At 53.5% G+C, this 27795-nt stretch overlaps 1 protein-coding gene across 1 annotated transcript in view; it reads left to right on the top strand.

Annotated features, from left to right (window-relative positions):
- KATNIP (katanin interacting protein) overlaps positions 1-27795 on the top strand; it is a 193418-nt gene that overhangs the window by 49079 nt on the left and 116544 nt on the right. The window contains exons 3-7 of the mRNA XM_053894412.1: positions 2182-2258; positions 10195-10364; positions 11945-12042; positions 21793-21924; positions 26820-26948. Of these exons, the coding sequence (XP_053750387.1) occupies positions 2182-2258; positions 10195-10364; positions 11945-12042; positions 21793-21924; positions 26820-26948 (606 nt within the window). The remainder of the gene's footprint in view (positions 1-2181; positions 2259-10194; positions 10365-11944; positions 12043-21792; positions 21925-26819; positions 26949-27795) is intronic.

A 27795-nucleotide genomic window follows, 5' to 3' on the forward strand; every position in this document is an offset into this window, starting at 1 on the left:
CAGCTCAGGTCACGATCTCACCGTTTGTGAGTTTGAGCCCCGTGTCGGGCTCTCTGCTGTCGGTGCAGAGCCGGCTTCTGATTATTTGTCCCCCTCTCTCTCTAACTGCCCCTCCCCTGCTTGTGCTCACACTCTCTCTCTCCCTCTCTCTCTCTCTCTCTCTCTCTCTCTGTGTATCTCAAAAATAAATAAACTTTTTTTTTTTTTAAAGAAAGGAAAAAGGACAAGAAAGGGGGATCGGACCGTCAGCCCTGGACCAGGAGTGACCTTGGGTTCCCTGAAAATGTCCTCTTTCCTCTGAAAGAGAAAATGGAGGAGGGAGACACAGAAGGGTGACACGGACAGAAACAGTGACCATCCCCAACTGGGGCCAAGGGGGAAGGAAGTCAGACAAGGCATCGGAGGGGAGGGAGGCTCATTTACAGCTGCAGAAGCTGAAGGAGGAGAATCTGGGGACGATGGGAGGGGGATGGTCAGCAGTCCCCCCTGGCCCAGAGCAGCTAGAAAGGATGAATGTGGGAAGAGCTATTATATTTGGTGAAGGAGGTTATGGGTCACCTGTGGATAGGGTTGTGGTAGAATAATGGTGTTGAAGCCAGCTTTTGAGAAGAAGAGAATGATGGGGATTTTCTCTTCTCCCCATGGTAGTAGTTAGGATTTTCACACAAATTGCATTTCTATCACAAATGTCTTACTTGCCATTTAAAACTTAATCCATGTAACTTGTGACTAGAACCAAGCTGATATTGCCTCTCTAATCCATCCCTTGGCAAAAAAAGTTATTTAAGAAACGTAGAAAATGGCAAAGCATTGTTTACAGGATGATCCTATTTTTGTTTGAAAGAATGTCTGTACGGGCGCCTGGGTGGCTCGGTCGGTTGGGCATCTGACTTTGGCCCAGGTCAGGATCTCGTGGTCTGTGAGTTCGAGCCCCACGTCGGGCTCTGTGCTGACAGCTCGGAGCCTGGAGCCTGCTTCGGATTCTGTGTTTCCCTCTCTCTCTCTGCACCTCCCCAGCTCACGCTCGCTCTGTCTCTGTCAAAAATAAATAAACTTAAAAAAAAAATAAAAAAAAAAAAGAATGTCTGTGTTTGCATGTGTATTTTATAAATATGTATATATACGTATATTCTAAAGAAAAACATCTAAGGGTATATGTATCAAATTATAATGGGGGTTTTACTGGCATATACATATGTCACTTTAAATATGTGTAGTTTATTTTACCTGAATTATCCTTCCATAAAGCTGTAAAAAATTGTAATAGGGGTTATCTCTAATGGTCAGATTGTGGTATATATGACATAATTCTTTTGGCTGCACATGACAGAAACTCAGCAGAAACTTCTAAAGGAATAGCTGAATCGTCCAGATACTTGTTCATACATGAGTGGACCCAGGGTCTCAGGTTATGACATTAGGGATCTCCTTTCCATCTCTCACGCCTGCTGTCTCCCCCATTGACCTCGTTCTCAGACAGTTCCAGGCCTGTGTCTCAGCAGCCTGGCACCCCCGTGGAAAGAAAACAGCTTTTCCCCGAAGAGTATCTGCAACGTCCCAGAGCTGACTTTCGAGCACCCGACATGGGCCCTGGCTCAGCCACAGACCAAAGGAACTTCCAAGGGCATCTCCGGAAGCCAGTGAACTGAAAAAAGGGGCCGAAGGGTTCTCCGAAGGAAACCCAGAGTTCTGTTGCCTGAAAAGGGGGCATAAAACCACGAGTGTCTGCTCCTCAAGGAGCCTTCACTGTCTGGGTCATACGTTTTTGTAGCGACTGGGTATTTTTTTAATAAGCGTGCGTTTCTCTTGCCGTGGCAAGGGAAAAATGAGATCCCTCCTTAAACAACGGATCTGGGGTACATCTGATTATGATCATTCAGATAAATAAATAATGAGTGTGGAGAAAACGGTAAAGCTCAACCCTAGTCTGATTTTAGAGGGCATGGGAGGGAAGGACAGTGTTGAGGCGGGGGACTCAGCCTCCTGCTTTCTGTAGACTGTTAGTTGTGGACGCAGAAGGCCCACCGGGCCGTCAGGCGATCTCTGGGGCTCTGGGTCTCCAGAGCGACGCGCCCAGAGAGCTGGGCCCTCGTCAAGCTCGCCTCTGCCTCTCCGCCTCTCCTGCCTCAGTAAATAATTCCCTGCATTCCGATATCACACTGCTCTGTTTCTTCCTTTCAGGGTTATACTAAGGACATGGTGCCAGACTTTGATGAGAAGCATGATGAGTATTTAATATTGCTTCAGCAGAGGAACCGGTAAGATAAAGCTGCTCAACGGCAGCCCCATAAAAACCCTAGTTAGATTGCTTAACAGCACTTGGGCTCTGTTGCACGTAGGAATGTTATGTAGTCACCCTCCACTCAGGGGCTTGGGATTTTAACTGTAGTCCCAGCCCCCGGTTGTCCATCCGCTGATTTAATTGCATCTTTGAGCTGTAGCCAACCGCTCTCCCCGTAACTACCATCTCTCGCCTCCCGCTCCTGTTCTGGGAGGAGGTGGCTTTGTCGCGAGAAGCTGGAACCCGGCAGGGCCTGGGCCTCAGTCACCTGAAGAGCCCAGTCTGTGATCCTACAGGCTTTGCCGGGCCCCTTGAAACCTGAGCCTGTAATCCTGCCTCGTGAGATACAGGTGGAGTCACCTTCCGTCTGTGTTTGAAGTTGGTCGATATGTCGTTGAAAGTTAAGTTCGTACTGATTTTGACTCTGGAGGGCTAGCTCCTGAAAAAAAACCCACAGCGGTGGAGGCAGTGTTTAGTGACTGAGGGCAGAGCGGTCGGGTCCGGTTGGAAAGAGGTGTCCCGTCTTCAGCGCCCTCGCAGGGCCTGTGCAAGTTCGTCGGGCCCCGGGCCTCGCGTTAGGCCGGGTTCGCAAATTCAGATGCTAGGAGGGCGGGATGGCAGTGAGCACAACCAGCTCGGTGGAGACCATGGGCACCTGGAATTCTCACTCCCATGCTGCTCTGCTCAGGCCACCTGATGTGTGTGGGCACACGGGCCCAGGGGTCCGTATCCTCCGAGGTTGATGGAGAAGCTGGAAGTCTGGCTCTGTGTTGTGAAATCTCCTGAGTTTTAAAATGTCGGTAATGCACTCAGATTAAAACACAAAACAGGGGCGTCTGGGTAGCACAGTCGGTTGAGCGTTTCTGGCTCTTGTTTCTGGCTCAGCTTGTGATCCCAGGCTCGTGGGATCGAGCCCCGTGTCGGGCTCTGCACTGAGCGTGAAGCCTGCTTAAGATCTTCTCTTTCCCTCTGCCCCTCCTCTGTTTGTATTCTCTCTCTCTCTTTCTCAAAAACAAAACAAAAAAAAACCCTGCAAAACAACGGCAAGAATCCTACGGGCCCCTAAAACAGATCAGGCGGGAGTGAGGAGGAGGGGGCCCTGATCTGGGCGTTTGTGTTCTGGGAATGAACTTGGGGTCTTGCAGGCAGGAGAGCCTGGGGGTTGTCACCCTGGATGTACATCCCGCCCTCATCTGGCGGGTGGGGCTCCCGGTGCTCGTCAGGCAGGGCCCTGGTGGCATATTATATGCACAGGTTTAGTCCTTCGTGTTCTATAGCTCAGCAGTCCTGCCCGCCGGCCCCTTTACTAATTTCCACCGAGACCCCCAGTATCTCTAACAGCACCCACCCAAGTCGCCAGCTGCCCCCTAGTGAGGCAGTACGACCCTTAGTGGCAAACCCTTGAACGGATCAAGGCCCAAGGCACAGCCAGAAATGCCAGGCAGCGTCCCCTGTGCCCGGCTGCTCTCTGCTCATCTGCCCAGCCCAGGGGCGACCGCAAACTACGATAGCGGGAGGCTTGCGCTCGTTAGCCCAACGTGGGTTTTTATCATCATTAATGCCATGGAGCAGGATGTTTGTATTCCATTGCTGGCAGACTGGATGGTGCCACTGAACGTTTGGGTGATCGTTGGGTCACACACGCGTGACTCACCCTGGGGGACAGGGTCGTGGTTTCTCAGGAGCACGTTGCTTCTCATTAACCGGCAGATTGCGATCAAAGAGGTACGAGCCGACAGCATGGAGGAGAGTATCCAGAGACGAGGTCGCGGCACAAAGGCAATGAAGAAACGTGTCCGCGTGGGGTTGCCGTAAAACTGGGGGAACGTGTGGTCACCGACAGGGAGCTGGCTGGACGACAGGGACTCAGAAAGTAGAGCTGGAAACACGTCCAAAGGGAGGCACGAGGAGGGGGCGTCCCCCTGAGCTATCACCGGGCGTTGCTTTCGAGGCGCCTTTTCTGGGCTGCCACCCTGCACGCCAGGAACCTCGCCCCCATCGTTGCGTTTTATCCTCACCCTCCCCGATGAGGTGTGGGTGCAGCCATTGCACCCATTTGACAGAAAAGAAAGCCTGAGGCAACACCCCCCGGAAGTGGTGGGGCTGGGCTGTACTTTCGGATTCGCGTTCTGTCAGACGTGGTCATAAGTACTCAGGAGGAGAGAAACCTGCCGGGGTTGCCAGTTTCACCGTGAGGGGTTTTGCAGAAATAAACTGCAGTTTACTTGGGAGTCCGGTTCTATGACCCGGTGGAGAACCAGTGTCTGGGCTTTATCCTGTGCATAGAGGGAGATGCAAACCCAGCCTGCTTATGCGGTTGCCTGTGACCTGAGAAAGGGCTGTGCGATCATTGGAGCAAGTCCCTAGGAGAGGCCGGCCCAGAACACAGCCGGTAGGATTTCGCCGAGTACCTTCTCGGTGCCTAGCACTGCCGCCAGTGCCAAGGAGAACCCTGTGCTGAGGAGGGCACACGCTTTATAGTTAATGCTCCTGAGGTCCCAGGGACAGAAACCCAAGGTAAATGGACCTTAAACAATAAGGAAACTTACTGGCTCATGAAATTAAAGAAGCCCAGGATAATACTTTGGCTTCAGGCATAGCTGTATCCAGGCACTCAGCTCACGTTGGAGGCATCTCAGGTCTGTACTTTCTTTACCAAGGCAGCCACTGGAGGCCCCACGCTGACATCCTGCCTCGAGAAGGAGAGAGCACTTCCTTCCTGATAGTTCCGGCGGAAGTGCAGAGGAGGGCTCCAGCCCCAGCCCCGAGCCAGGCGTCCCCTGTGCCTGTGAGGTGCCATGGTCTCGCTGGCCACTCCTCGGCTACCTCCTTAAGCTGGGTGGTGGAGTGAGTGAGCCTCACCCACACCACACGGAGTAAGAGAAGGAACGGGGCAGTTGCCAGAGGGGATCTGAGGGGCTGGGTTTTGGAAGGTGGGGGAGCGTAGCTGGCGAGGAAAAATGAACAGGTGTTCACCCCAGAGCCGTTGCCCTTGAGGAACTCCCTGGTGGGTGGCAGGGGAGCACAAGGCCACCTATTTATAACTGCACCAGAGGAAGCAGAAAATGGCCATGTGCTCCAAGAGGCCCGGGGGAGGGGGAGGGAAGATGTGACTGCCCTGGGTCACCCCTGCACAACCCGTCCCGGAGGACACTTAGTGATTCTGGTCACTCAGCTTCATGAAAGATGTCATCATGCCTGACAGACTCACAACAGAGCAAGGGCTGGAGTGCTGGGGAGGGGCGCCTGGGGGGCTCAGTCGGTTAAGCGTCTGCCTTCGGCCCAGGTCAGCATCTCGCTGTTTGCGAGTTCGAGCCCCACGTCGGGGCTCTGTGCTGACATCTTAGAGCCTGGAGCCTGCTTCGGGTTCTGTTCTGTGTCTCCCTTTCTCTCTGCCCCTCCCCTGCTCACGCTCTGTCTCTCACTGTCTGTCTCTCAAAAATGAATAAACATTAAAAAAAAATTTAAAAAAGAGAGAGAAGGAAGGGGAGAGCTGGCATCCGACGGGGCTTGGCATGGACCAGTCTCTGAGCTGGAGCCTCAGCCGGATACCCCACTCCATCCTCATGACATTCCTAAGAGGTGGAGGCATTCTGGGGCTCATTTTGCAGAAGGGGAACAGGCCCCAGGGGTGGCGGGACTTGCCCAAGGTCACACAAGCCGAGGAACTGGCAGAGCCTCCCCCGGGCGGAGCATTGTCCCCCACGTCTGCCACTTCCCCCCACGCGGATGGGGGATGCTGACAGCCTAAAGGACGAACACCGAGCCTGCGAGCACCCGGGTTCTGGGAGGAACAGCAGGCGGTCTGCACCACTGCCCTTCGCCTCTCCATCCTTCAAGGCTAGACTCAAACGCCACCACCTCCAGGAAGCCCCCAGGTGGGAGCCACCGCTCTGCTAGCTCAGAGCCCCCGTGGTATGCTAGCCTGGCGAGGAGACAAGAAACAGTGGCTGGGAGACGGACTCTGGAGCATCGTGGACCAGAATTTAAATCCTGGCTGCTTCCTGGGCTCTGTGACCTTGGGCAAATTTATCTATAAAACAGGCCAATGGTAGGACCTTAATCCCAGGACCGGTGAAGGATTAGGCACCCAGGTGTCATTTGAATGTTAAACACACCTTCTCCCTGAGCTGACCTCCGGGTAATCCTTGAGTGCCCCCTGGGGTGACTGAGATCCAAGGGCCGCTGTGGCCAGCCTGGTCACACAGCAGCCACAGCTCTCTGAGACCAAGGTGGTTTAGCCATTAACCCCAGCACAGTCACACCCAGGTGACTGCCCCTGGAGCCTGGCTGAACCCTGTCGCCAGCTGGCCCCCTGCGTGTGCCCTGACCACCCCCTCATGTCCCCCGCCACACTCCCTCATGACACCCGGTGCTAGCTCAGGGTGCCCTGCTTCCTCAGGGTGGCCCCACAGGTCGCTACTGGCTAAGACAGGAAGGGTTCCTGTGATGGGCACTGGGTCCACGGCGGCTGTTAGGATACATACACATCCATGTTTTCTCTCCCCTGCTAGACCTTGGGCGCCTTGAAGCCGCCAGTTCCAGAAATAAGTATGGAGAGAATTCCACTCCGCATGGACCCTGTGCCCGGGGGTCAGAGTCTGGCGGTCAGAAGGGAGAATAAACAGACACACAGACAGAATCCTGTAGGGTGAGGCAGTGAGCCACAGGAGAATAGAGCGTGATGGGGCACAGGTGGCAGGGGCTCCGTCTTCGACAGGGCAGAGGCTGAATCTGATTATCCTCAGTCGTCTACACCGAGGGCAGCTTTTTATGCAAAGCAGGCTATCCATTAAAAAAAAAAAAAACAAAAAAAAAACCCACCACTTTTCTTTGGTGCCACCTGAGTATCGCCGAAGGCTCAGCTGCAGTAGGGAGTTCCTTTAGCAATCCCTTTCACACTCTCGATAATTATCTCCCCATTTATCAGTTTCGTAAATCCGCATTTTCATAGATCGTCCCGCTTAAATACAGAAGCGCGCACACGAGTGCCAGTCCCAGATCCTGGGTGACGGATGCCACCATAGCCACCAGGATAGCATCATCAGGAGACAGGGCGGTCTCCGGAGGGAGGTCGAGGCCGGCAGTCTGTGGCCGGGTGCTCAGACTTTCCACTCTCTGGGCCTCCCGGGGCTCAGGCTCCCCGCGCTGTCTCCCTGGGGGCTGCCGGGCGCCCGCTGAAACCTCCGACTGTTTGCCCCAACTATTGCTGTGTTTGGAAAGCGTCTCTTAGTTACTTGTGTTTTCCTTCTGTTTTATGCTGTTGCCCGCCCGACAATCATCTCCCGGGCTTCCAAGCCTGGCAGGAGATAAGAAGTCGGTAATAAACGTTCCTGCCACGATTGTTGAAAAGATGGATGTGTCAACAGCTCGAGAAACATTTAAAAAGCAAACGAAGAAATCGCCCATAATGCCGCCGCCCTACCTCAACAACCCATTGCATTCTCACATTTATCACCTCCCACTCTGGGTCCACAGACACACTTCTTTCCAACTTTGCACTTGACCACACACACGTACCGTTTTGATTCCGCCTCTTTCGCCCTCCACCGATCAGAAGCGATTCCTCGTGTTTGGACACACTCCACGCGATGATGTCAGCTGCGTGAGATCTCAGGTTCTGCTTCCCCGGTTTTGGACATCTGGGTTTTGTTATGCCCAAGCACCGACCATTGTTCCTGGTCAAGAATGATTTGGGGCGCGTGGGTGGCTCCGTCCGACTTTAGCTCAGGTCACGATCTCAGTTTGTGGGTTTGAGCCCCACCTCGGGCTCAGAGCGTGCTTTAAATCCTCTGTCCCTCTATCTCTCTCTGCCCCTACCCTGCTCACGCACATATGCGCACTCTCTCTCTCTCAAAAAAAAAAAAAAGAATGTCTTGCCGAAATGGGCTTACTGGGGAAAGACCAAGCATATGGCATTTTCTCTATTTTCATATTGCTTTCTGAGAAGGTTCTGTGAGTTACCAGCAATGTCTAAGTTTGCCCGTTTCGGCATCTGGCTAGCTTCAGAGGTTGTCTTTGCTGTGGTAAAGACTTGAGTCCGATTGCTTACGTTTTCATCCTAGCCCTGCCACCATACCAGCTGTGTGGCCTTGGGCAAATGACTCAACTTCTCTGTGCCTCCCTTGTCTTATTTATTACCTGGGGACAATAAAAGTAATTGCCCCATAGGGTTGTTGGGGGAAGATTAATGCCTTAATACAGTCAATCCTTATTATTCACGTGTTCCCTGAATACAAATTCACCCACTCCCTGAAATTTATTCATAACCCCAAAGTCAGTATTTACAGAGCTCTTGTGGTCATTCAAAGGCACGTGCAGAGGGGCAAAACATTTTCATTGTGCGACACACACATTCCCAACTTTGGTAGAACACGGGACCGCTCTACCTTCTTGTTCCAACCCTTTCCCCCCAAAACAAAGCGTCTTTTTCGCAGTATACTTAGTGCCCTGTTTTCCACATTTTCATGCTTTTTGTTGGTGATTTTGCTGTTGACACTGGCCCCTGGGCCTGTTGCTAAAGTGCCATGTCGTGTGCGGAAGCGCGAGAAGGCTATGATGTCTCTTAAGGAGAAAATAACACGCGTTGGACGAGCTTCCGTCAGGCCTGAGTTAGAACACTGCTGTCGGCCGTGAGTTCGATGTCAGCGCATCAACTCTGTGTTAAATAAGGTGCCTTTAAACCGAAACTCACGTACAGCAAGGTTATGTACTGATCAGTTGATGAAAATGCTGTGACGGAGGCTCGCAGGAACCGAATCCCGTGTTTTGCCCTGGGGACAGAGTTTCTTTAGTCACCAGCTCAGTGTCTGCGGTGACTTTACGGAGCAAAACTACCACCGATGACGACCATCAGATCCCGTATGCGCACTGCATTTAGAACAGAGTTTGGCACCTAGTACGCACCCTCCAGGTGATTCCTATTTCCATATTTTAAAAACATTTACATTTCGCTTGTTTGGTAGGAACTTATTTAATCACAAAGGGGATGCACGCTCGTTGCCATGTGGTTTGATTGCATCGCTTCCTGTGCGGAAATAAATCCGGTTGACGCGGGAGTGAGCACAGACGTTTGTGGAGGCCCTGGGGTTTGGAGCCGGGAGCGGCTCCAGGGGACGGGGACGGCGGGGGGCGGGGGGGGGTGACGAGGTTGCTGCACGCTCTTTATGGCACTACAGTATAGTTGGGAAAGACCCAAGGCTTTCAAGAAAACTTGAACTAGAGGCCAGCCATGTTGACGCCGAGACCCTTTCAGCCAGAGGGTGTGACAATCCTGTCACTAATCTTGAATTAAAGCCTACATTGATATGTTCTTTCACTGCATCGGCATAGAAGATGATGACATCGGGGATACCAGGGGTGAGCGTCTGAGAACGCGTTTGTTTCCTGAAGCAAAAGGAGTCAGTCTGCCTGGTCTGACGCGGGACGTTTCCTGCTTCGTAGATATTCTAGGAAATCTCTCGCAAAGGCTTACGACCTGACACCCAGCATGTTTCGTTGCACGCTGGAGAAGGTGCCACCGTCCACACAACGTGGAGATGCATGAGGTTGGGGTCTCCCAGGAAACCCAGGCTGTGTGGAGGCAATGCGCACACGCGCCTGCTTTCTGTCTCAGCCACCGCGGGGCGAGGACGACGTGTGCCTTCGTCGCCGCTAACCTGCGCTTGGGCCTCAGAACGAAAGCAGAAACAGCCCTGCCGGGCCCAAAACAGTCTCCCCCTTGCTGCTTCTCTGTGTGCGTAATGGGCCTCTTCCAGGCTGTTTGTCGATGAACAGCTGGGCGCCCGCCACCCGGCCTCCCGATTCGAGATGCTTTGCCCATCAGAGCGGTAGTTCTCTCCCCCCCTCCCCCGCGTCGGGGGTGGGCGGCCCAGGCTTCCAGAACGAGGAATGAATGATCGTTTCTCTTCCAGGATACTCAAGCACTTGAGATCCAAGGACCCCATGCAGCTGAGACTGGAGCATTTGGAACAAGGCTTCTCCGTCTACGTCAACGGGGCCAACTCTGAGCTGAAGACCTCACCCCGGAAAGCTGTCCACCCCGACTTCACCAGAAGCGCCTCGCACGCCGAGGGGACGCACGGTGAGCACTGGCCCGTCCGGCCCCTGCAACGCGCTAGCTCGTTCGGCACCGCGGACCCACATCCGATGCACGTGAACTTCCCAGCAAATGACCGGTTAACCTACATACACACTAACTGTGCCCGCTTGGCCAGAAAGAGAGCAGGAGAGGGAGGAAGAGAGAGAAACCCTTTTTTCTTCCTTTTAAAGGGTCATCTTGGCCTCCATTACCCCAGGGCGAAGGTGGCCAGGGCGGTAAATTCCTGGCTTTTATGTTTCATAGTGCCAGTAATTGAAGGAAATGTCTAGGATAATTGAAATGATACCCGATTTTCACTGGATCTGTCTTAACCTCAGTACCTAACCCCTGGGTGATATTTGATTCCCACTGTTCATTTCTGAATTTAGTTAATCCATGCTCCATGTACTTTCAACAGATTTCATGTGTCCTGTCCTGAAAGCTGAGGGGGGCGCAATACGAGCACCCCACCGAGGGGCTGGCCCAAAACAGGCACCAATAAAAATGACCTGGCGGTAAAATGAATGAAATGGCAGAGCACACGGGGTCGGGTCCCAATTTGGCCACGTGCCTTTGTTTCCTCATCTTTCAAATGGGACTAACAGGGGTGCCCATCCCCGGGGCGCCAGCATGCCCTTCACGTCGGGCGGCTTTATCTGAGAAGCCGGTGTGCTACTGAGTTACAGGAAGAGCATTTGGAATGAGGCAGGGCTGGCTTTGAACTCTGTTCTGCCACTCTCTGGCTTTGAAACCTCTGGCAGTTGGGTCCTCTCTGACCCTCAGTTTCCTCTTCTATAAGATGGGAACAATCACGTCCACCTTGCGGGCTTGCCAGGAAGACTAACTGACATAAGAAAAGTAAAATGTCCATCAGACAATAATCTTGATCTGTGTTGTTCTAATTCATTGCCTTACAGGTACGGTAGATATCCCAAGCCATTAATAGACGGCAAAAGCCAAAACAACAGTAAAATAGACGGTAAAAGTCAAAACGAGGAGATAAAAGGCGAAAGTCATGTCCCCAAACCTTCCCCTAGGAGAGCCACTGCAGTTGAGCTTAGAGTTTAGAATGAGCTTCCTGGCCCCCAGGGCAACAAGGGGAATGGAATGATTCTTCTAGGTTTCACGGTTTCATGGACGAGGCTTCTGGCCAGCCTGCTGCTAGTTGGCAGGTGCAGGCCTCTCCTGGTCCGGGTTTCAGGGAGGTGCAGGTAACGGTCTTTCTACTTGGGCCACGGAGTAGTATCTTTACTCATTCAACAAATATATCTCCCCTCTCCTCTTTTACACAAACGCTGGCCGATTGTGCCCACTGTGTGTGCCCTGCTTCCGTATGTCGGAGATTTTTCCTTTTGTACATAAACCTGCCTGATTCAGCTGTGACTTACTACCCTTGCCCTTTTCGCTGCGCATTTGGCTTGTTTCCTAACGCCCTGCGGCTACCAATGGGACTACAGTGGCCCGCTCCACAGACGGGACTTTGGGCACCTGATGTGCGTTTTAGATGTGAGTCATGAATCTGCCTTGGGTGTGAGCTTGTCACGGGCGCCTCACCAAATCCCCTTCTCTCATGTCTGGTGCAGATTACGGGCGAAGAACCCTGTTTCGAGAAGCGGAAGAAGCTTTAAGACGCAACTCGCGGACAGCCCCTTCCAAAGTTCAGCGCCGAGGATGGCACCAGGTCAGGAAACCCTGGGGGGAGAGTCAAGACACATGGCCCGAGCTCATGTTTTAGAAGAAGGAGCAGGGTTATTGTGACAGAACCTTTCAGAATCCCCGCGGGCAGCGGTGGGGCTGGCCGGGCACCCTGCAGGTGGCCTCTTTGCATGCAGTCCTGGCCCCTGGGGAGTGGAGGAGACTGGGGACCTCCCAGCCCTCTCTCTGTGGCGTGATCCTCCCTTCCGATGGGGTCACCCCAGCCCTACGCAGGAGGATCACGTGCGCACTCTCAGCCCCCTTCATGATGACTCGTTCATACAGCTGTCTTTTATTGAGCACCTACTATGTGCCGGGCATAGTCTTTGATGCCAGGGATGCAGTGGGTAACAAGGCAAAGCCCCTGTCCCACAGACCTGAGATGCACTTAGGGCTGCTTGTTGATGGTGCTGACGCCAGCAGCTGGCGTTCTTGAGTGCCAACCAGGTACGAGCCGTGCTCCCGCGTGACTCCTCTCCTTTGCCCTCGAGGCAGACCTGCAGGGTAAAGTTCCAATGTTCTTCCTCTTCTAAGGGAGCCACAGACTTGAATGCTCAGAAAAGCTAAGTGAGATTTCTTCCAAGGTCAACCAGAATCAAGACTTCAGCCCAGACCTTTGCTCCAAGCGTGGTGTTCTTGCCCACGTGGTCCTTATCTGGCCACTTGCTTGGGATGAGTGCTTCTCAACCCCCCACTGCACGTTCATACCACCTGGGGAGCCCCCCCCCCCCCCCCCCCCCAGGGATTCTGACTCACCTGGTCTGAGGTGCGGCTTAAGCAATGGTATGTAATCCTTTTCAATCCTGTGTTCACCCAGGTTGGGAAGTACTGCCCTTAGAACCTTCTGCACGGGGCTGTATGTGTGGGTCTATAGTAAATACTTCCATAAGCTTTACTGGCCCATCTGTGCGATAACCCTGTAGGTCTGTAACTATCCTCATCATGCCATTGGTGAAACTGAGGCCCAGAGAAGTGAGGTGACCTGCTCAGGGTCACGCAGCCGCTAAGGGAGGAGGGTAGGCTGACGTTTGAACACTGGACCGGTGACCCCCAAACCCACTGGTCTCCCCTGCCTTTGTGGGTCTGTGATTAAATGTGGCTGGGTGTTCCTGCCGGGGCTTGCTGAGCAAGGCCTCCAGGGCACGCAGCCTGGAGGCCTCCTTTTGTCCCCAGCAATGAATGTTAATTTCTCATTAAGGAGGCCTGTCTCCACTTCCCACTTCAGACCCTCCTTCTGGTTGTTCTGAGTGCCTTCTATTATCAGGAGCCATATTTGCATCTTAGACTGTGACTTAATGGCCGGCCCCAGAGCCTGTGCAATTTAAAAGACTTGGCCTAAGATTAATTAGCATCCCTCCCCAGCCTCTCCCTGTGGTCCCACACTTCACAGGGCCTAATCATGGCTAATTTCCTAGCTTCCCGATGCCGTGAAGGCTGTAATTGTCCTTCTGTACCGTGTCAGTCAGGGGTCAGTCACTGCCTAACAGTAGAGACCATTCAGGCTGTTTTAATCAGAGATGGATGGAATACAGGGAGTCCGGTGCTCACAAGGTCTCTGTGCTTCTCACACAGCCTGCCAGGAGAACTGCTCCCTAGGGCCCAGTGGGGAAGGTGGGGGATCCGCATCAGGGCTGGGTCACCTGAGCTGTCATCTGGGAACCAGGTGGCTCCCGCCACAACCGATGGCCTCGAATGATGCCGCGCCTGCTAGAGCAACGATGCCCGTAGCCTGTCCGGCCAGGCTGGGACACTTGCAAAACCCCTCACCTCTGCACTGTGGTTAGCACAGAATCAGCCGGCATGTGTCCCCTTGCTTCCACCTCATTTCCGCGTCCCCTGCCTTGTATGAAGTCGTCGGATCGGCTGCACCCAGCTCGCATCCAGAACCCCCACGGAAAGGGTATCTGGGAAACACGGGCTGACTTTCCGGCCTCTCCTGAACGTAAAGCCACCCTAGGAGGGAAGTGGAATGGGTCCTGGGGGTCAGCCCACCCCCACCACTACCGTGCCTTGGGGACCACTCCTCCAAGATGGACAAGCCAGAGAACGCACGGAAGTCGTGAGAGGGGTAGAAGCCATGTCTCGAGACAAATCATCCTTTCATTTAAAAAGATGTATTACCACGGGCCAGGCACTGTGTGGGGCTCTGGGGTTCGAAACAAAAAAAAAAAATCAGATAAGGCTCTGGTCCTGCCCCAGGAGTCCCCCCCTCGGCTATAAAGGCCTGGGGACCGCCCAGCCTGCAAGACAGACGTGGTGACTGTTCCAGGCATATGGCCTGCTGGACTCGGGAGCGCGCAGCTTGAGGCCTGTGGGCTGAACTTGTCCCCCGGAGGGTGTTTTTTGGACTCACACAGTTTAAAAAAGACTTAGTCACTTGCTAACATTTAAATTCAGAAAGTTCTTCTATATTTTTAAAAAGCTAGATTCCTACTTCCCTGGGAAAATGGAAAGATCTGGCCCTCACGCCGGCCTCCCCTCTCTGCGAGGCAGCCTTTAGAGCAGAGTAGTGGTTGCCCCCTACCCCGGTAAGGCTGGGCAAAGTGCTTCTGTTTGCCGCAGTCCTCACCACCCCCCTTAGCGCCCCAGAGCTGAGGCCCAGTGGCAGGTGTGGTGGCCTTGTGCTGCGGCCACTGCTTCTCTCACACGGGTGGGGGGTGGGGGGGGCTTCCTGCCTTTCCATTTCCGGCCTGGCTCCCTGGGGCGTTTGAACCTGCGTCCCCTGGAGAGACGGGAATGGGCTTTGGGGTCAACCTACTTCCTAGCTGTGTGCCCCGGCGGTGTGAGGTCTCTGAGCTTTGCGTGCAAACCTCCCAGGCCGCCCGGAGGGAGTGCGGGCGTGGTGTGTGTCACAGGGGGTCCTTCAGCTTCGGGTAGGAGCACCAGGCGGCAGGGGACGGACAAATCCAAGGAGGCGTTTAAGCTTACCCACTCAGGAGCCCCGCAGCCGTACGTCAAAGCCCGGGCTCCACCTCCTCCTAGCTGTGTGGCCCTGGATAAGCTGCTCAACCTCTCTGTGCCCGTTTCCTTGTCTGCAGCTGGGGTTAAGAATGGCACCCGCCTGGTAGGGTAGTTCATGAGGACCGGGTGAGCCGGTGTCTGTGCAACGTGGCCAGCAGCGCCCGGCACAGAGGAAGCAGGCGGTAGACGGTCACGACCGTCACTGTCGTCCGTGGGGGGCAGGTGCCGAGGGCGGCTCTGCCTGGAGACCTCAGGGCTTCGCTCCAGGGTGTTCCTTCATTTATTCAGTCCGTTGTTCATTCGGTGACCTCTACCGAGCACCTGCTCCACTGTGGACACGGAGAGGCGCTGGGGTCCGAGCCGTGACCGAGGCAGGCCTGGCCCGGCTCTCCTGGAGCTCACGGTTCCGGGGTGTGTGGGCAGGCAGGCAGAGGACCAGGAGCAAGTAAGCAAAGAAACAAGTGCTACGCAGGAGGGGGGGGGGGAGACGGACAGGGTCGTTGCGGGGGGAGAGTAGCTCTAGAAATAAATTTGGAAGAAATTTTTTTTTAATGGTTATTTATTTTGAGAGAGAGACAGAGACAGAGCGTGAGCAGGGGAGAGGCAGAGGGAGGGAGACACAGAATCCGAAGGAGGCTCCAGGTTCCGAGCTGTCAGCACAGAGCCCGACGCGGGTTCTCGAACTCACGAGCTGTGAGATTGTGACCTGAGCCGAAGTCGGATGCTCAACCGACTGAGCCACCCAGACGCCCCCCCCCCCGCCCCCGACCCTGGATTCCATTTTAAATGTGGGGAATCCTCTGGAGGGTTTTCAATAGGAGAGTTGAGTGTTTGGGCTCACATTTTGGAAAGATCCCCTCTGCCCCATGCCGAAGGATGCCCGTGGGGCCAGGTGGCTGTAGGAGGACCAGGCAGGAGGCTTTGAAGCAGGCCTTTGTCTCTCCAGCTTTCGGCTCTTCATCCTCCCAGCCTCCACCTCGCACCTTCCCTAACTCCCAGAGTCCCCTGGTCACCTCAGCTTCCTCGACCCACCCCTTCGTGTCTTCTCCCTGCCGGTCTTTGTTGAAATTGTCTGGGACAATGCCTCAGTTGGTCAGCCTGGACCAGATGCCCACTCCCGCCCTGAGAGGGTGTGAGCGGAGGTGGGCCGGGTCGGATGATGCAAAGCCTGCCCGCCCCAGAGCTGTTCCCTGAGCGGGGCCTGGGTCCCCTAGCTTCTTGTCCAGGACAGTAAGTAGCCCCAATGTACCGACTACACCAGGAAGAGGCACTGGTCGGGTTTCCTTTGGCCCCAAGAAGTGGGGTTAAGTAGAAAGTTTCTCCATGGTAGGAAGTACATGGGGATGGATTTTCGGGTGCCAAGGATAGAGAGGAAGGCAGTCTTTCCCTCACCCCTTTGGGTGGGCCTCACCATCCTTGGAGGCAGCCAGAGGTAGGCGGCGGTGAGGGAAGCAGAATCCCCCGGTGGCCAGTGGTGGCCAGTCCTCAAAAGCCACCCCGTCAGGAGAGGCACTGCAGCCCTGTCCCAGTCCTGGGGTTTCTCCCGTATGGCTGTGCCCAGCAGGAGGGATGGTGGGGGGCACACAGGCACTCAGTGTGTCATCTCAGACCACAGCCGGGTCAGCTGGGGACACGGCGGCCACAGTCTCCCCCTGGCCAGCACTCTGCCTCCTCCCTGTGGCCCTCTGCACTCTCCAGCTTGCATCCAGCCACTTGTTCTGAGTGTTGCCTGAAATTCCTTTGGGTCACACGGCCCCTTCCCGGTGACCAGGCCTTCGTGTCTTCCTGTAGAATAACCTCCCTTCTTAGGGTCTTGCCCTCCGCAACTAGGAAGCACTTTGGGGTCGAGATGCCCCCGCTGGAAGGGGCTCCCCCAGGCGCACGGGCTCAAGGATCCCTGCGCCGGAAGGTCACCGGCTCATCCAAACGCTGGCCTGGAGCCTGACCGGCCGCACCTGTAAAACCCGTCCCGGGACTGAGCTGCCACCTGCCCCGTGGACCGGCCTGGAGGTGATCAATGGGCTCCTGTTGGCACTAGTCTTTATCCCCCACCACGTCTCAGCCTCAGATCTTTCTCCTGCTATCAGCGGATTAAGATTTATGGCTTCCTCAGCCTTGTAATACTTGGGTGGACAGCGGCCTAATCAACAGAGCTGTCGTTTACCAAAATGCTGTCAGATTTGATGAACGTCATGGGCTCTTAGCATTAAATTGGTAGTGAAGGGATTGGCCTTTCAGCAATTTACGGTGGGGGTGGGCTTTCCTTCAAGGCCCGGAAAGCAAGGCTTTGCTCTCACTCCACTGTCATATCCGGGTTCCTGTTGTGGGCTAGGCAGCTGCAGATACCTCCAGAAAAGCTCATGAGTCAAAACGTGAAGCCCTTTCCTTTGTTTTCCTGTGTCTGAGTTTTGAAAACCCCTGCAGAGAGGACAATAAATGAAACAGCCCATAAAGCATCGGCTTTTACGGCGACCTTGCACGACACACACTGTCAGAGTGTCGAGCGCTGTTATTTGTAAGAGATCAGGAAAATCCGGGAAGAACATATCAAATAGGGTATATTTCCTCCCCACCCCAAACCTGCCTGTCAGTATCTTCAGAGCACTCCTACCTCTAGAGGGAGCCATTTGCATACCACACAACCTGAACAACCATACAGGGCAACCCCTAGCCTCCGTCTATCTTTCGCATTGACAGCAGCTTGCACGCGCATCTCTTAGAATGCTTTGCTAAGGGGGCGGCAGATACACACAGATAACTCTGAGCGTGGCCTTGGGTTGCGTGTGGCTGAGGGCAAGATCTGCCCTTGGGCGGGCAAACTGGAACATGGGTGTTCGGGTGTCAGGGCTTTAAAACCCCGTCCCGATGCGTGGCTGATACCACCAGGGTCCACCCGGGTCTGGGCGCTGCCAGGAGGCAGGAGAAAGCAGCCACTTACAAACACCCACTCCAGGTAAAGCAACGTGCCAGATGGGGAGCCAGCCAGGCGCTCGGGCATCATGCTCACCAGCACGTGAAGGTGGGCGGCGGGGAGCGGGCGCTGCCCGGGGGCTGGGTTGGAACCCTCCAGCCTCGTGCGCTTATTGGGAGGTGGGCGTCTTGATGTGGGTGAGGCAGCTCCCCTTCTCCTCCAGTGGTGGCGGAGGTACAGCCCCGGGGCTGCGGTGGGAGAGCAGGCCAGATGGGAGACTATTTATTCCCCTCCGGCGGCGCCCACTCGGCATTTAAAACTCTTCCGGGACCACATTAATTTTGTTACGTGTTGCTTCAGAAACGCGTTCTTCTGTTGCAAGTTCTGTGTGAACTCCTTGAGACCAGGGCACGGGTTGTTACATTTTTTTTTTTTTTTTTACTATCTCAACATGCTTCCAGAACCTTGTATGCAGTCCGTGTTCAGTAAGGGCTTGCTGGTTAAGTGCCTTAATGCCTACTGCAAACCCATCTCCCGACCTCTCGGCCAGGCGAGCAGTTGTGACAAGCTCCTGGGAAGGCAGAGGGGCGCTTCTGGGAAAAGGGAGGATGGGAAGGCTGCAGAGGACAGAGGCATACCGGGGCTCTCCTCCTTGAATGCTGGAGCTCTTTCTCATATTTATCCTTCAGATCAGACCAGCAAAACTGCATTAATGCCAGCTCTCTTACTTGGCAGCGGGAAACTGGGGTTCAGGTATGGCTGGATCCAGGTGCTCAGACAGTGTTGCACAGCCCGTTCTCCATCTCTCAACTCTGCTTTTCCCTGTGCTGCTCTGGGTGGCACCAAGGTGACCACTGTCAGCCTCCACCGTGCATTCTGTCACCTGGTCGCTCTGGGCCAGCAGGATCTAATGCTCAGATCGCCTGGGCCTGTCCTATGCTCCAGCCCCCCGTGGACTCCGTTCCACATGAACACTTGGATTGGGGGTGGGGAGGGGGAGGATTTCCCAAAAGAAAATCAGGGTGCCTTTGCCAGAAGACAGGGGGGCGCGTGCAGCACAGACGGAAGCACCCGCCGCAAGACTTCACAGACCTCACGCTGCTCAGACTGGAGTGTGCGTGCGAGCCACCTGGGCTCTTGTGAAAATGCAGATTCCGATTCACAGCTCTGAGATGGGGCTTGAAATTCTGCATTTCTCACAAATCCCCAGGAGAAGCCAATACTGCTGGTGCCTGGACCTTCCACGAGTAAGGTCCTCGTCTGAGTCCTCCCTTTCTGGATAAAGGAACAGAAGCCTGTAGAGGGGCCAGGCTGTGTGCCCCATGCCTGGTGCTCCTCCCTCCCAGCCCCTTCCCCTTCTCCCTCCTCCCTCCTCTTCTCCCTTCCCCACTGGCTCCTTCCTTCCTGCCTTCCCTCCTCTCGCTCTCTCTCCCTGCCCCCCCCACCCCACTGTCTCTGCCTCTCTCACTCTCCATCTCCATTTCAGCATTTGGGTGTTTTTGAGTGGATCCTGGGGAGTGGGGAGGAGCCTGGCCTCCCCAGCGTCTGTGGTAGAAAATCCATCTTGGAGATGAACTTCAAACCCCTTTCAGGTTCATCCTGGCCCCAGGCAGGAAAGCTCCCAGGTGTCTCCCGGCCTGGATCCTGCTTAGCCTCCATAGGTCTGCTGACGCTAAGAAATGCTCTGAGAGCAAGCTGACGCAGCCTGGGAGGCAGCTAGCTCACACTTGGTGTCGGAGCCTGGGGGGCATCGCTAAGTGACAGGATCGCCTATGGAAGGAAAAGTGTCCCAAAGCACCTTCCTTCGGCACCTCTGCGTCCTCCCTGTTCCCCAACAGGGGCCCCCTGTCTGCCTTTTTCAGCCTCTTTCTCTCTCTCTTCTTTTTTAAACTTTCTTTCCAAGATCTTTTTCTCGCATGATCTATAGCCAAGCCCCTGCCTACTTTTCTGAGTGTTACGTGTTCTCAGGAAGTTCCTTCATTTCCCTCCATCCTGTAGCCCAGGCCGGGCACATTTATCCTTCACGTGCCTTTTGGGGGGCATTATAGTGTGGTGGTTAGTACTGGGGTCCCTCAGCAAACTACAGCTCTCGGGCCAAATCTGGCCACAGCCTGTTCTTATAAATAAAGTCTTTTGGGGACACAGGCAAGCCCATTCATTCAGGCTTTATCTATGGCTGCTTTCCAGCTACAATGGGACAGCTGAATTCTGGTGACAGAGACCATATGATTGGCAGGACCTAAAATCCTTAGTCTGTACAGGAAACACGGACCCATCCCTGGTTTGGAGCAAGGCCTCTGGAGCTGTGCTGCTGGGGTTCAGATCGAGGCTCTGCGGCTTCCTCACTGTGCGACCTTGGGCAAGGGGCTTGTGGCCTTGTGCCTCGGTTTCCCCCTGGGGTTGCTATGAGGACCGAACGAGCAAAGGCACGCGAAGGACTTGGAGGGGCGCTCAGTGTGCATTCAGTGTCGTGACGCATAATGTGAACGCGCTCACGGGGATGGGCGGGGTGGGGCGGCGTGACCGTGGATGAGAAAGGTGTTCGGTCCTACCCAGTGAGAGTCCCGCAGGCGGCGTCATTTTCTTCATCATCAAGTTCACTAGGCTGGTGGGGAAGCCGAGTCTCACAGGGATGGAGGCTTCTCACCCAGGGCATGAGGGGAAAGGCATGAATCACTGTCCCCAGGCGCCTGGGTGGCTCAGTCGGTTAAGCGTCAGACTCTTGGTTTCGGCCCAGGTCATGCTCTCACAGCTCATGAGTTCAAACCCCACACCGGGCTCTGTGCTGACAGTGCATAGCCTGCTTGGGATTCTCTCTTTCTCCCTCTCTCTCTGCCCCTCCCCTGCTCACTCTCTATCTCTCTCAAAAAAATAAATAAACTTAAGAAAAAATAAAATAAATCTCTGTCCCGCAGCGGGGTAACGAACCCAGTATGCATGGCTTGGCCGACCTGTCCCTCCTTTTAATAGCCAGGCCTCACTCGAGTGAGGCCCGGAGCAGGAAGTTTAAGGAGGCCCTCACTCTTGGATTCGTGCACATGCAGGGCACCCAAGAGGGAACCCCTTCTTCTTCCTTTTTTTTTAATTTTATTTTTTATTTTTTAAAATTTACATCCAAATTAGCATGCAGTGCAACAATGATTTCAGGAGTAGATTCCTTAGTGCCCCTTACCCATTGAGCCCATCCCCCCTCCCACAACCCCTCCAGCAACCCTCAGTTTGTTCTCCATATTTATGAGTCTCTTCTGTTTTGTCCCCCTCCCTGTTTTTATATTATTTTTGTTAAGAGGGAGCCCCTTCTTAAATGTTGCTCCCTGGGTGCCTCCCTTGTGCCACCCTGGCCCCAGCCCTTAGAAGTCCCGAGGAAAACCCAGGGTCTCCTAAACTTATTTGATCACAAAGCCAATATGGGGGGAGTGTAACACCCACTGAAATTCTACTGAGAAAGTACTCCAAGCTAAAAAGTTAGTGAAAAATTCTGAACACCCTTTGTGCAGTAGGAACCAGTAAAGACTTTTTTTTTAATTTTATTTTTTACTTTTGAGAGAGAGAGTGCACGCATGCATAAGCAGGGGAGGGGCAGAGAGAGAGGGGAAGAGAGGATCTGAGGGGGGCTCTGTGCTGACTGGATAGATCCTGACGCGGGGCTCGAAGTCACGAACCGCGAGATCATGACCTGAGCCGAAGTCCGATTCTTAACCGACCGGGCCACCCAGGCGGCCCTCCAGTCAGGGCTTCTGAGCAGAGGTGGCGTGGCCCATGCAGACCTACCGCCTCGCCATCAGCCGCTAACGTGCTCACCCCTCTGAGGAATTCAGATGCTCCTCCCATCACATCTCAAGCAATCTGACTTTTTCTGTATAGAAATCGGTGCAGATCAGGACGGAAGCTGGCCCGCGGCTGCACATCGAGCCGCCTCTGGACCCTTCTGAAGATTTTGAGCCGTGTGGGGATGTGACCGTCAAGGCCAAGGACGCTTCCGGGGACCGTCCACAGGTAGGACTGGCCTCAGCTTGTGCTGTAGCGGCTCTGGGGGCACTTTGTGACAGCTGTTTATTCCTTCCCTCCTTCTGTCCCTAAGTTCCTTCACTCTTGTCCTCCCTTTCGCACGCCGTGACGAGCACCCAGGCCGGGCCACATGCTGGATGTTCCTCCAGGCACACGGTGTCCAGGTGTCAGAAGGGCTGGCGTCCGACCCCAAAGAGGCAACAGCCTACAGTCCCTCCACCGCAAGAGTTTGCTGAGGGGTGGGGCAGGGCGTGGTGGGCCCAGGAGAGAGGGTATCCAGGAAGGCTTCCTCGAGGAAGTGACACTTGCCGGGGTCCGAGAGGCTGGGGTGGAGTGTGGGGCAAGGAGGGGAGGGGAGGCGGGCAGAGCTGATACTCAGCCTGGCCACAACTGTATGTATGCACCTGCTGTTAAAGATTTTGAGTATCACCCCACCCCCTGGGGCAGCAGAAGCCACACACGGAAATGCCCAGAAGCCCCACAGAACTGTAGCTCAAGAGTCCACAGCCGCGCAGCCGCTGATGAGGCAGGCAATGGGGCGTTTCGGTCCCCTCCTCAAACCGCCGTGTCACCTGTGAAATCCAGGGACCTCCGACGGTGCGTGCTGGGCTTCTATTCAGCAGGCATTGGTTGGGCACCCACTTCGGAGCATCAGGCTCTGTCCCTGGCACCAGAGACACAGAAACAAACAAAACGCACGGGGGCCCTATTCTTAAGCAACTTATACTCCGGGGCGGGGGTGGGGGTGGGGGGTAGACAGTAAAGAAGAGACCAAGATGGGAACGCAAGCTGGCACAGCCACTCTGGAGAACAGTACGGAGGTTCCTCGAAAAACTAAAACTAGAACTACCCTACGACCCAGCCATGGCGCTACGAGGCATTTCTCCACGGGATACAGGTGTGCTGTTTCCAAGGGACACAAGCACCCCCATGTTTATAGCAGCATGATCGACAGTAGCCAAAGGATGGAAAGAGCCCAAATGTCCATCGACGGATGAATGGATAAAGAAGATGTGGCATATATATATATAATGGAGTATTACTCGGCAATCAAAAAGAATGAAATCTTGCCATTTGCAACCACGTGGATGGAACTGAAGGGAATTATGCTAAGTGAAATTAGTCAGAGGAAGACAAAAATCCTATGACTTCACTCATACGAGGACTTGAAGAGACAAAACAGATGAACATAAGGGAAGGGAAACAAAAGTAATATAAAAACAGGGAGGGGGACAAAGCATAAGAGACTCTTAAATATGGAGAACAAACAGAGGGTTACTGGAGGGGTTGTGGGAGGGGGGATTGGCTAAATCGGGAAGGAGCACTAAGGAAATCATTGTTGCATTATATGCTCACTAACTTAGATGGAAGTTTTAAGAAATAAAAAATAAAATTGAAAAAAAAAAAGAATAGACCAAGAGATAAAGAAAGCAACAATTGCAGGTATGGTCACGTTCTGCGAAGAAAACAGAGGAAAGTGGAAGAGTGTGGGAGAGAGGGCAGCTTCAGACACGGCAGAGAGGGCGGGAAGGCTGCCTTCCGGTGTGACAGTTCAGCTGAAACCTGGTGGGAAAAGCATTGCAGGCAGAGGGAACAGCAAGCACAGACGACATGAGGCTCAGGCACAGCATGAGCAAGGTGGGAGTGTGGGGCAGACCAGGCAGGGCACGATGAGCCCCGGGCAGGGCAGTGGAGGGGGCTGTGAGGGGTGAGTCCAGGTAGCTGGGTTTTATTCTGAGGGCATCGCTTTTATATATAGAATGAGTGCATAGATCATCGCCATGTCTATATAGAAGCAAAATTATCGGGACGCCACAGGACAGAGGCCCCGGGGCCATCCCCCGTCCCATCCCCCAGGCCTTTGTTCCGCTGTGAGTGCAGGCTGCAGATTCAATAGCCTCCCTAAAAGAACAAAATCTTGCTTTTTTTAAAAAAAGAATTGTTTTTAATGTTTATTTATTTGTGTGTGCGTGAGAGAGAAAGAGAGCATAAGCAGGAGAGGGGCAGAGAGAGAGGGAGACACAGAATCCGAAGCAGGCTCCTGGCTCTGAGCTGTCAGCACAGAGCCGGACACAGGGCTCGAACTCATGAACCGCGAGATCACGACCTGAGCCGAAGTCGGAAGCTTAAGTGACGGAGCTACCCAGGTGCCCCCCAAATCTTGCTTTTGAATGCCGCTCCTGTACCAAACCCTGCCTTTAAGAACTGCAAAGCACTCATAAAAGTGGGAATATTGTCCAGGAAACATTCTTGTGTTGTGTTTGCCTGTTTGTATTTCCTTCTTTGCTCGTAAAAGAAGGACAGGTAAAGAGCAAAGGGTTGCTTTGTTTCACATCCCAGCTGCAAAAGTCTAAAAGTAAATTGGAAATTCTGTCTTCCTGGAGGGGGCCGGTGGGGGGGGGGGTGGCGCTGGTTTTATGGACTTAACCCAGTGCCCTTGTTTCCTACCCAGTCCGTATTAAAGGGATTTTACAGTAGGCAACACTCTAGCGTGGGCTTTACTGCCTTTAACACCCACCTCCCATACCACAAACACAGCACACGCGCTCACACACATACACACTTGCTTTTGGAACAACAGAACGGCGCCCGGCTCAGGGTCTGAGCACGTGCCTCTGCCAACAGCCATCAGTTTCTTTTAGTTTGGGAGGCTGGTCTGTAGCCAAGTTCAGCCCGGTCCAGTCCCGGCCACGCCCCCGCCCCGCACGGAATGTGTGCATGCCTTCGGCGCGAAAAGTGGGGTAGTTCCCTCTTCTCCTCTGGTACCTCCTGTTAAGTGAACATATATTCCTTCCTTTGCAAGCCCCCAGGCTGCCTGCAGCACAAGGCAGCCCGCCCCTCACGAGCTGTAAGCCCCATTAGCATTCCTGGGTGCACACACGCTCTGAAGCAGCATGGCCCTGCCCTGCCCGCCCTGCCTTGTCTCCACTGTGAGCGCTTGACTGTATTTCCTTCTTTCCTTTTTCTCCCCATCTTGAGGGGGCACTCTGTAAGGCTTCACAGTCAATTTCCCCTCGGAGTTATTTTCCCGCGAAGCGAAAGAGTGAAATGGTAACATGCGTTTTCGGCCGAGGCAGAAGGCTTAAGAGACGCAGTCTGAACTAGAGAGGAAAAAAAAAAAAAAGAAGAAGAAAAGCGTGTGGCTAAATATATTCAGCCACCTCACACTGTTTGCAAGCGCAGCTCCGAGGGGGAGCAAAAGGAAATCCGTGTCCGCATGTGTACTTTTCGTCTGACCTTCACTGTTGAAACATACCAGCCTGTTTGCCTTCAATCATACCCTTGGTGATCTTCAATTTCTTGCGGGCTCTGAGTTCGCAGACCCGCATGCTGCAGACAGGCTCCGTTGGCCTCAGCCCATGGACTTGCACGGTGTTTTCGAAAGAATTACTAGCTGACATTTAAGAATCAGGAGAGTCCATGTTGAAATGGGAATTTGGGGCTTCTCTTGAAAAATCCGAACTGTTTGGGAGCCAGATCCTTACGTAACAGCAGCGGTCGGAGCTGAGGAGCGGCTGTGTCCTTACACAGGTGTGTGCACTGCAGGTGCCTGGTCCCCACGACAGATCCCAGGTACCGTTCTACACACCGAAGATAAGACAGACAATAAACAATGTATCGGGGCGTCTGGGTGGCTGAGTCGGTTGAGCGGCTGACTCTTTGATTTCGGCTCAGGTGGCGATCCCAGCGTTGTGGGATCGAGCCCTGCTTTGGGCTCCGCGCTGAGCCTGGAGCCTGCTTGGGATTCTCTCTTTCTCTCCCTCTACCCCTCTTCCCCCCGCCCCCCCCCCCCCCGTCTAAAATAAAAAATAAAAATTAAAAAAAATAAAATTCAACCCATACAAAGAAAATAAAAGTCTTTTCATAATCCCACTGCCCCAGAGGTCATAGATGGGTGTATCCATCCAGAATAAAAAATTCTTACATTCATAACATATGAAAGGTATTGATTACATCCAAGAGGAGATGGTTTATCTGGAATGTTCCAGTCCTGGCCCATCCCCAGTGAGTGGTGGTAATTCCTGAGTTTAGTTATTTGATTTTTCCTGCGAGCATGATGGGTTGATGGGAAGACTTGGCCGCCCCATCATCTTCTGGAATGCCTCCATTGTGTGGACCCTGGTGTGGGATGAACTGGATATTTGCCCACAATTACAATTCGATGTTTTAAAGTCATTGCTATTTGCTGACACATACAAACAACTGAAGACCTGTTCACAGCCTGTGTGCCCCCAGTAGGTCCACCACGTGTGGACTCTGCCGAGGCCCATGACGGGTCACCCACCTATGGGAATCGTGGAGATTAGAGGGTGCCATCACTGGCCAGGCATCCCCCAGTGGGAATCCCACCCGGTTCCCAGCAGGGAGGGCCCTGTAGCAAATCCCTCCAGTTTGCCATTCATTAATTTCAACGGTGAGGCTTAAACAATGAAAGATTGTTTTTAAGCCCGTCGCGTTGCTTGGGTACTTCTGTTTTGGATTACCATTTAAATAACTTTCAAGTGAGAACCATTTTTTCCTTCACTTTTTATAGCTGTTTTCACATACATGGGATTATATACCATCCACACTATTTGATATCCCACTTTCTTTATTCAGCAAGATGTGGACGCCGTATCTCGGTACTCACTGAGCCCAGTGTCTAGGTTGTTGGTGCCCTGAGTTTGAATCCTGGTCTCTTTACTAACTGTGTGTCTACAGCGGTGTGGGTAAGGCAGGGATGAGTTTGACCAGCTCAGCTTTGGGAGAGAGAGAGCCGAGAATGATGGACGGTGAGGAGGCAGACGGGAGGCATGGAGACCAACAGAGAGAACGAGGGACCCAGCGCATCTTCAGGGACGTAAATTGCTTTTACCACGCCCATTCTCTCTGCTTGCCCCTAGGGTACCAAGTCTCCTACGGGCACCACGCCCTGTGATTTTAATGTCTCCCTTCTGAATGCACATGGATTACCAGACCCTGCCAGCAGTGCAGACAAAGAAAGGATCCTCTTAACTATTCAGGATGTAATGGTAAGATGGACTTCAGCCTCATAACCCCACGAAGGGCCAGGGTCTTTGCCATAGCCAAGCAGCTGGGCTGTAGGATAGGAAAATCACACCAGGATTTGGCTTTAACAGAAAACCTCTAGCCCACCCGTTAGGTTTAAAACAATACATGTGAGATTTGACTTAATGATCTAGTTTTTGATGTGGGTAGAAGCTCACATTAGATGAACATTTACTAAGTGCTAAGCACCGTGCTGAGTGTGGAGCATCCATCACTGCATTAACCCTGTGAGTTAACTGCTAGGTACTTTCGTCCTCATTTTGTAGTTTGGAGAAACTGAGGACAAGAGAAAGGATGTTGTTCACCCAGCCCTCAGAGAAACCCAGACTGGAAACCTCAACCCTGTGACTCCTTATTCCTTGCAATTAACAATCCTAGGCTGGGAATTGCGCTGGCCTGCTTTTGCTCCCCAAAGTGCCCAGCTCTCTGGAGGGGCACAGTCTTGTAAATATCATTGATGTTCAGCCTGGAAGCAAGGTGCTGAGAGGTGGCCATCTGTCAGTTGTGCTTATGATTGAGAAGACCTCTTCTTTGCCAAATGTCTATCTCCTCAGTGAACCCATAGCTGGGAACGTTGATGAACAGTGCTTTTCAAAAATGAAACCCAATGAGGAAACAACCAAACAAAGCCTAATTGAGGGACTGTCTACAAAACAGTTCACGTGGAGGCTTCAAAACTACCAATGGCATAAGTGAGAAAGGTTATTCCAGATAAAAGAGGCTACCAGCAGAGGTGCCTGGGTGGCTCAGTCGGTTGAGCGACTGACTTCGGTTCAGGTCACGATCTCACGGTTTGTGAGTTCGAGCCCC

Source organism: Panthera pardus, unplaced genomic scaffold (genome assembly GCF_024362965.1).
Source record: "Panthera pardus isolate Hobbes unplaced genomic scaffold, ASM2436296v1 HiC_scaffold_5, whole genome shotgun sequence".
Classification (NCBI taxonomy): domain Eukaryota; kingdom Metazoa; phylum Chordata; class Mammalia; order Carnivora; family Felidae; genus Panthera; species Panthera pardus.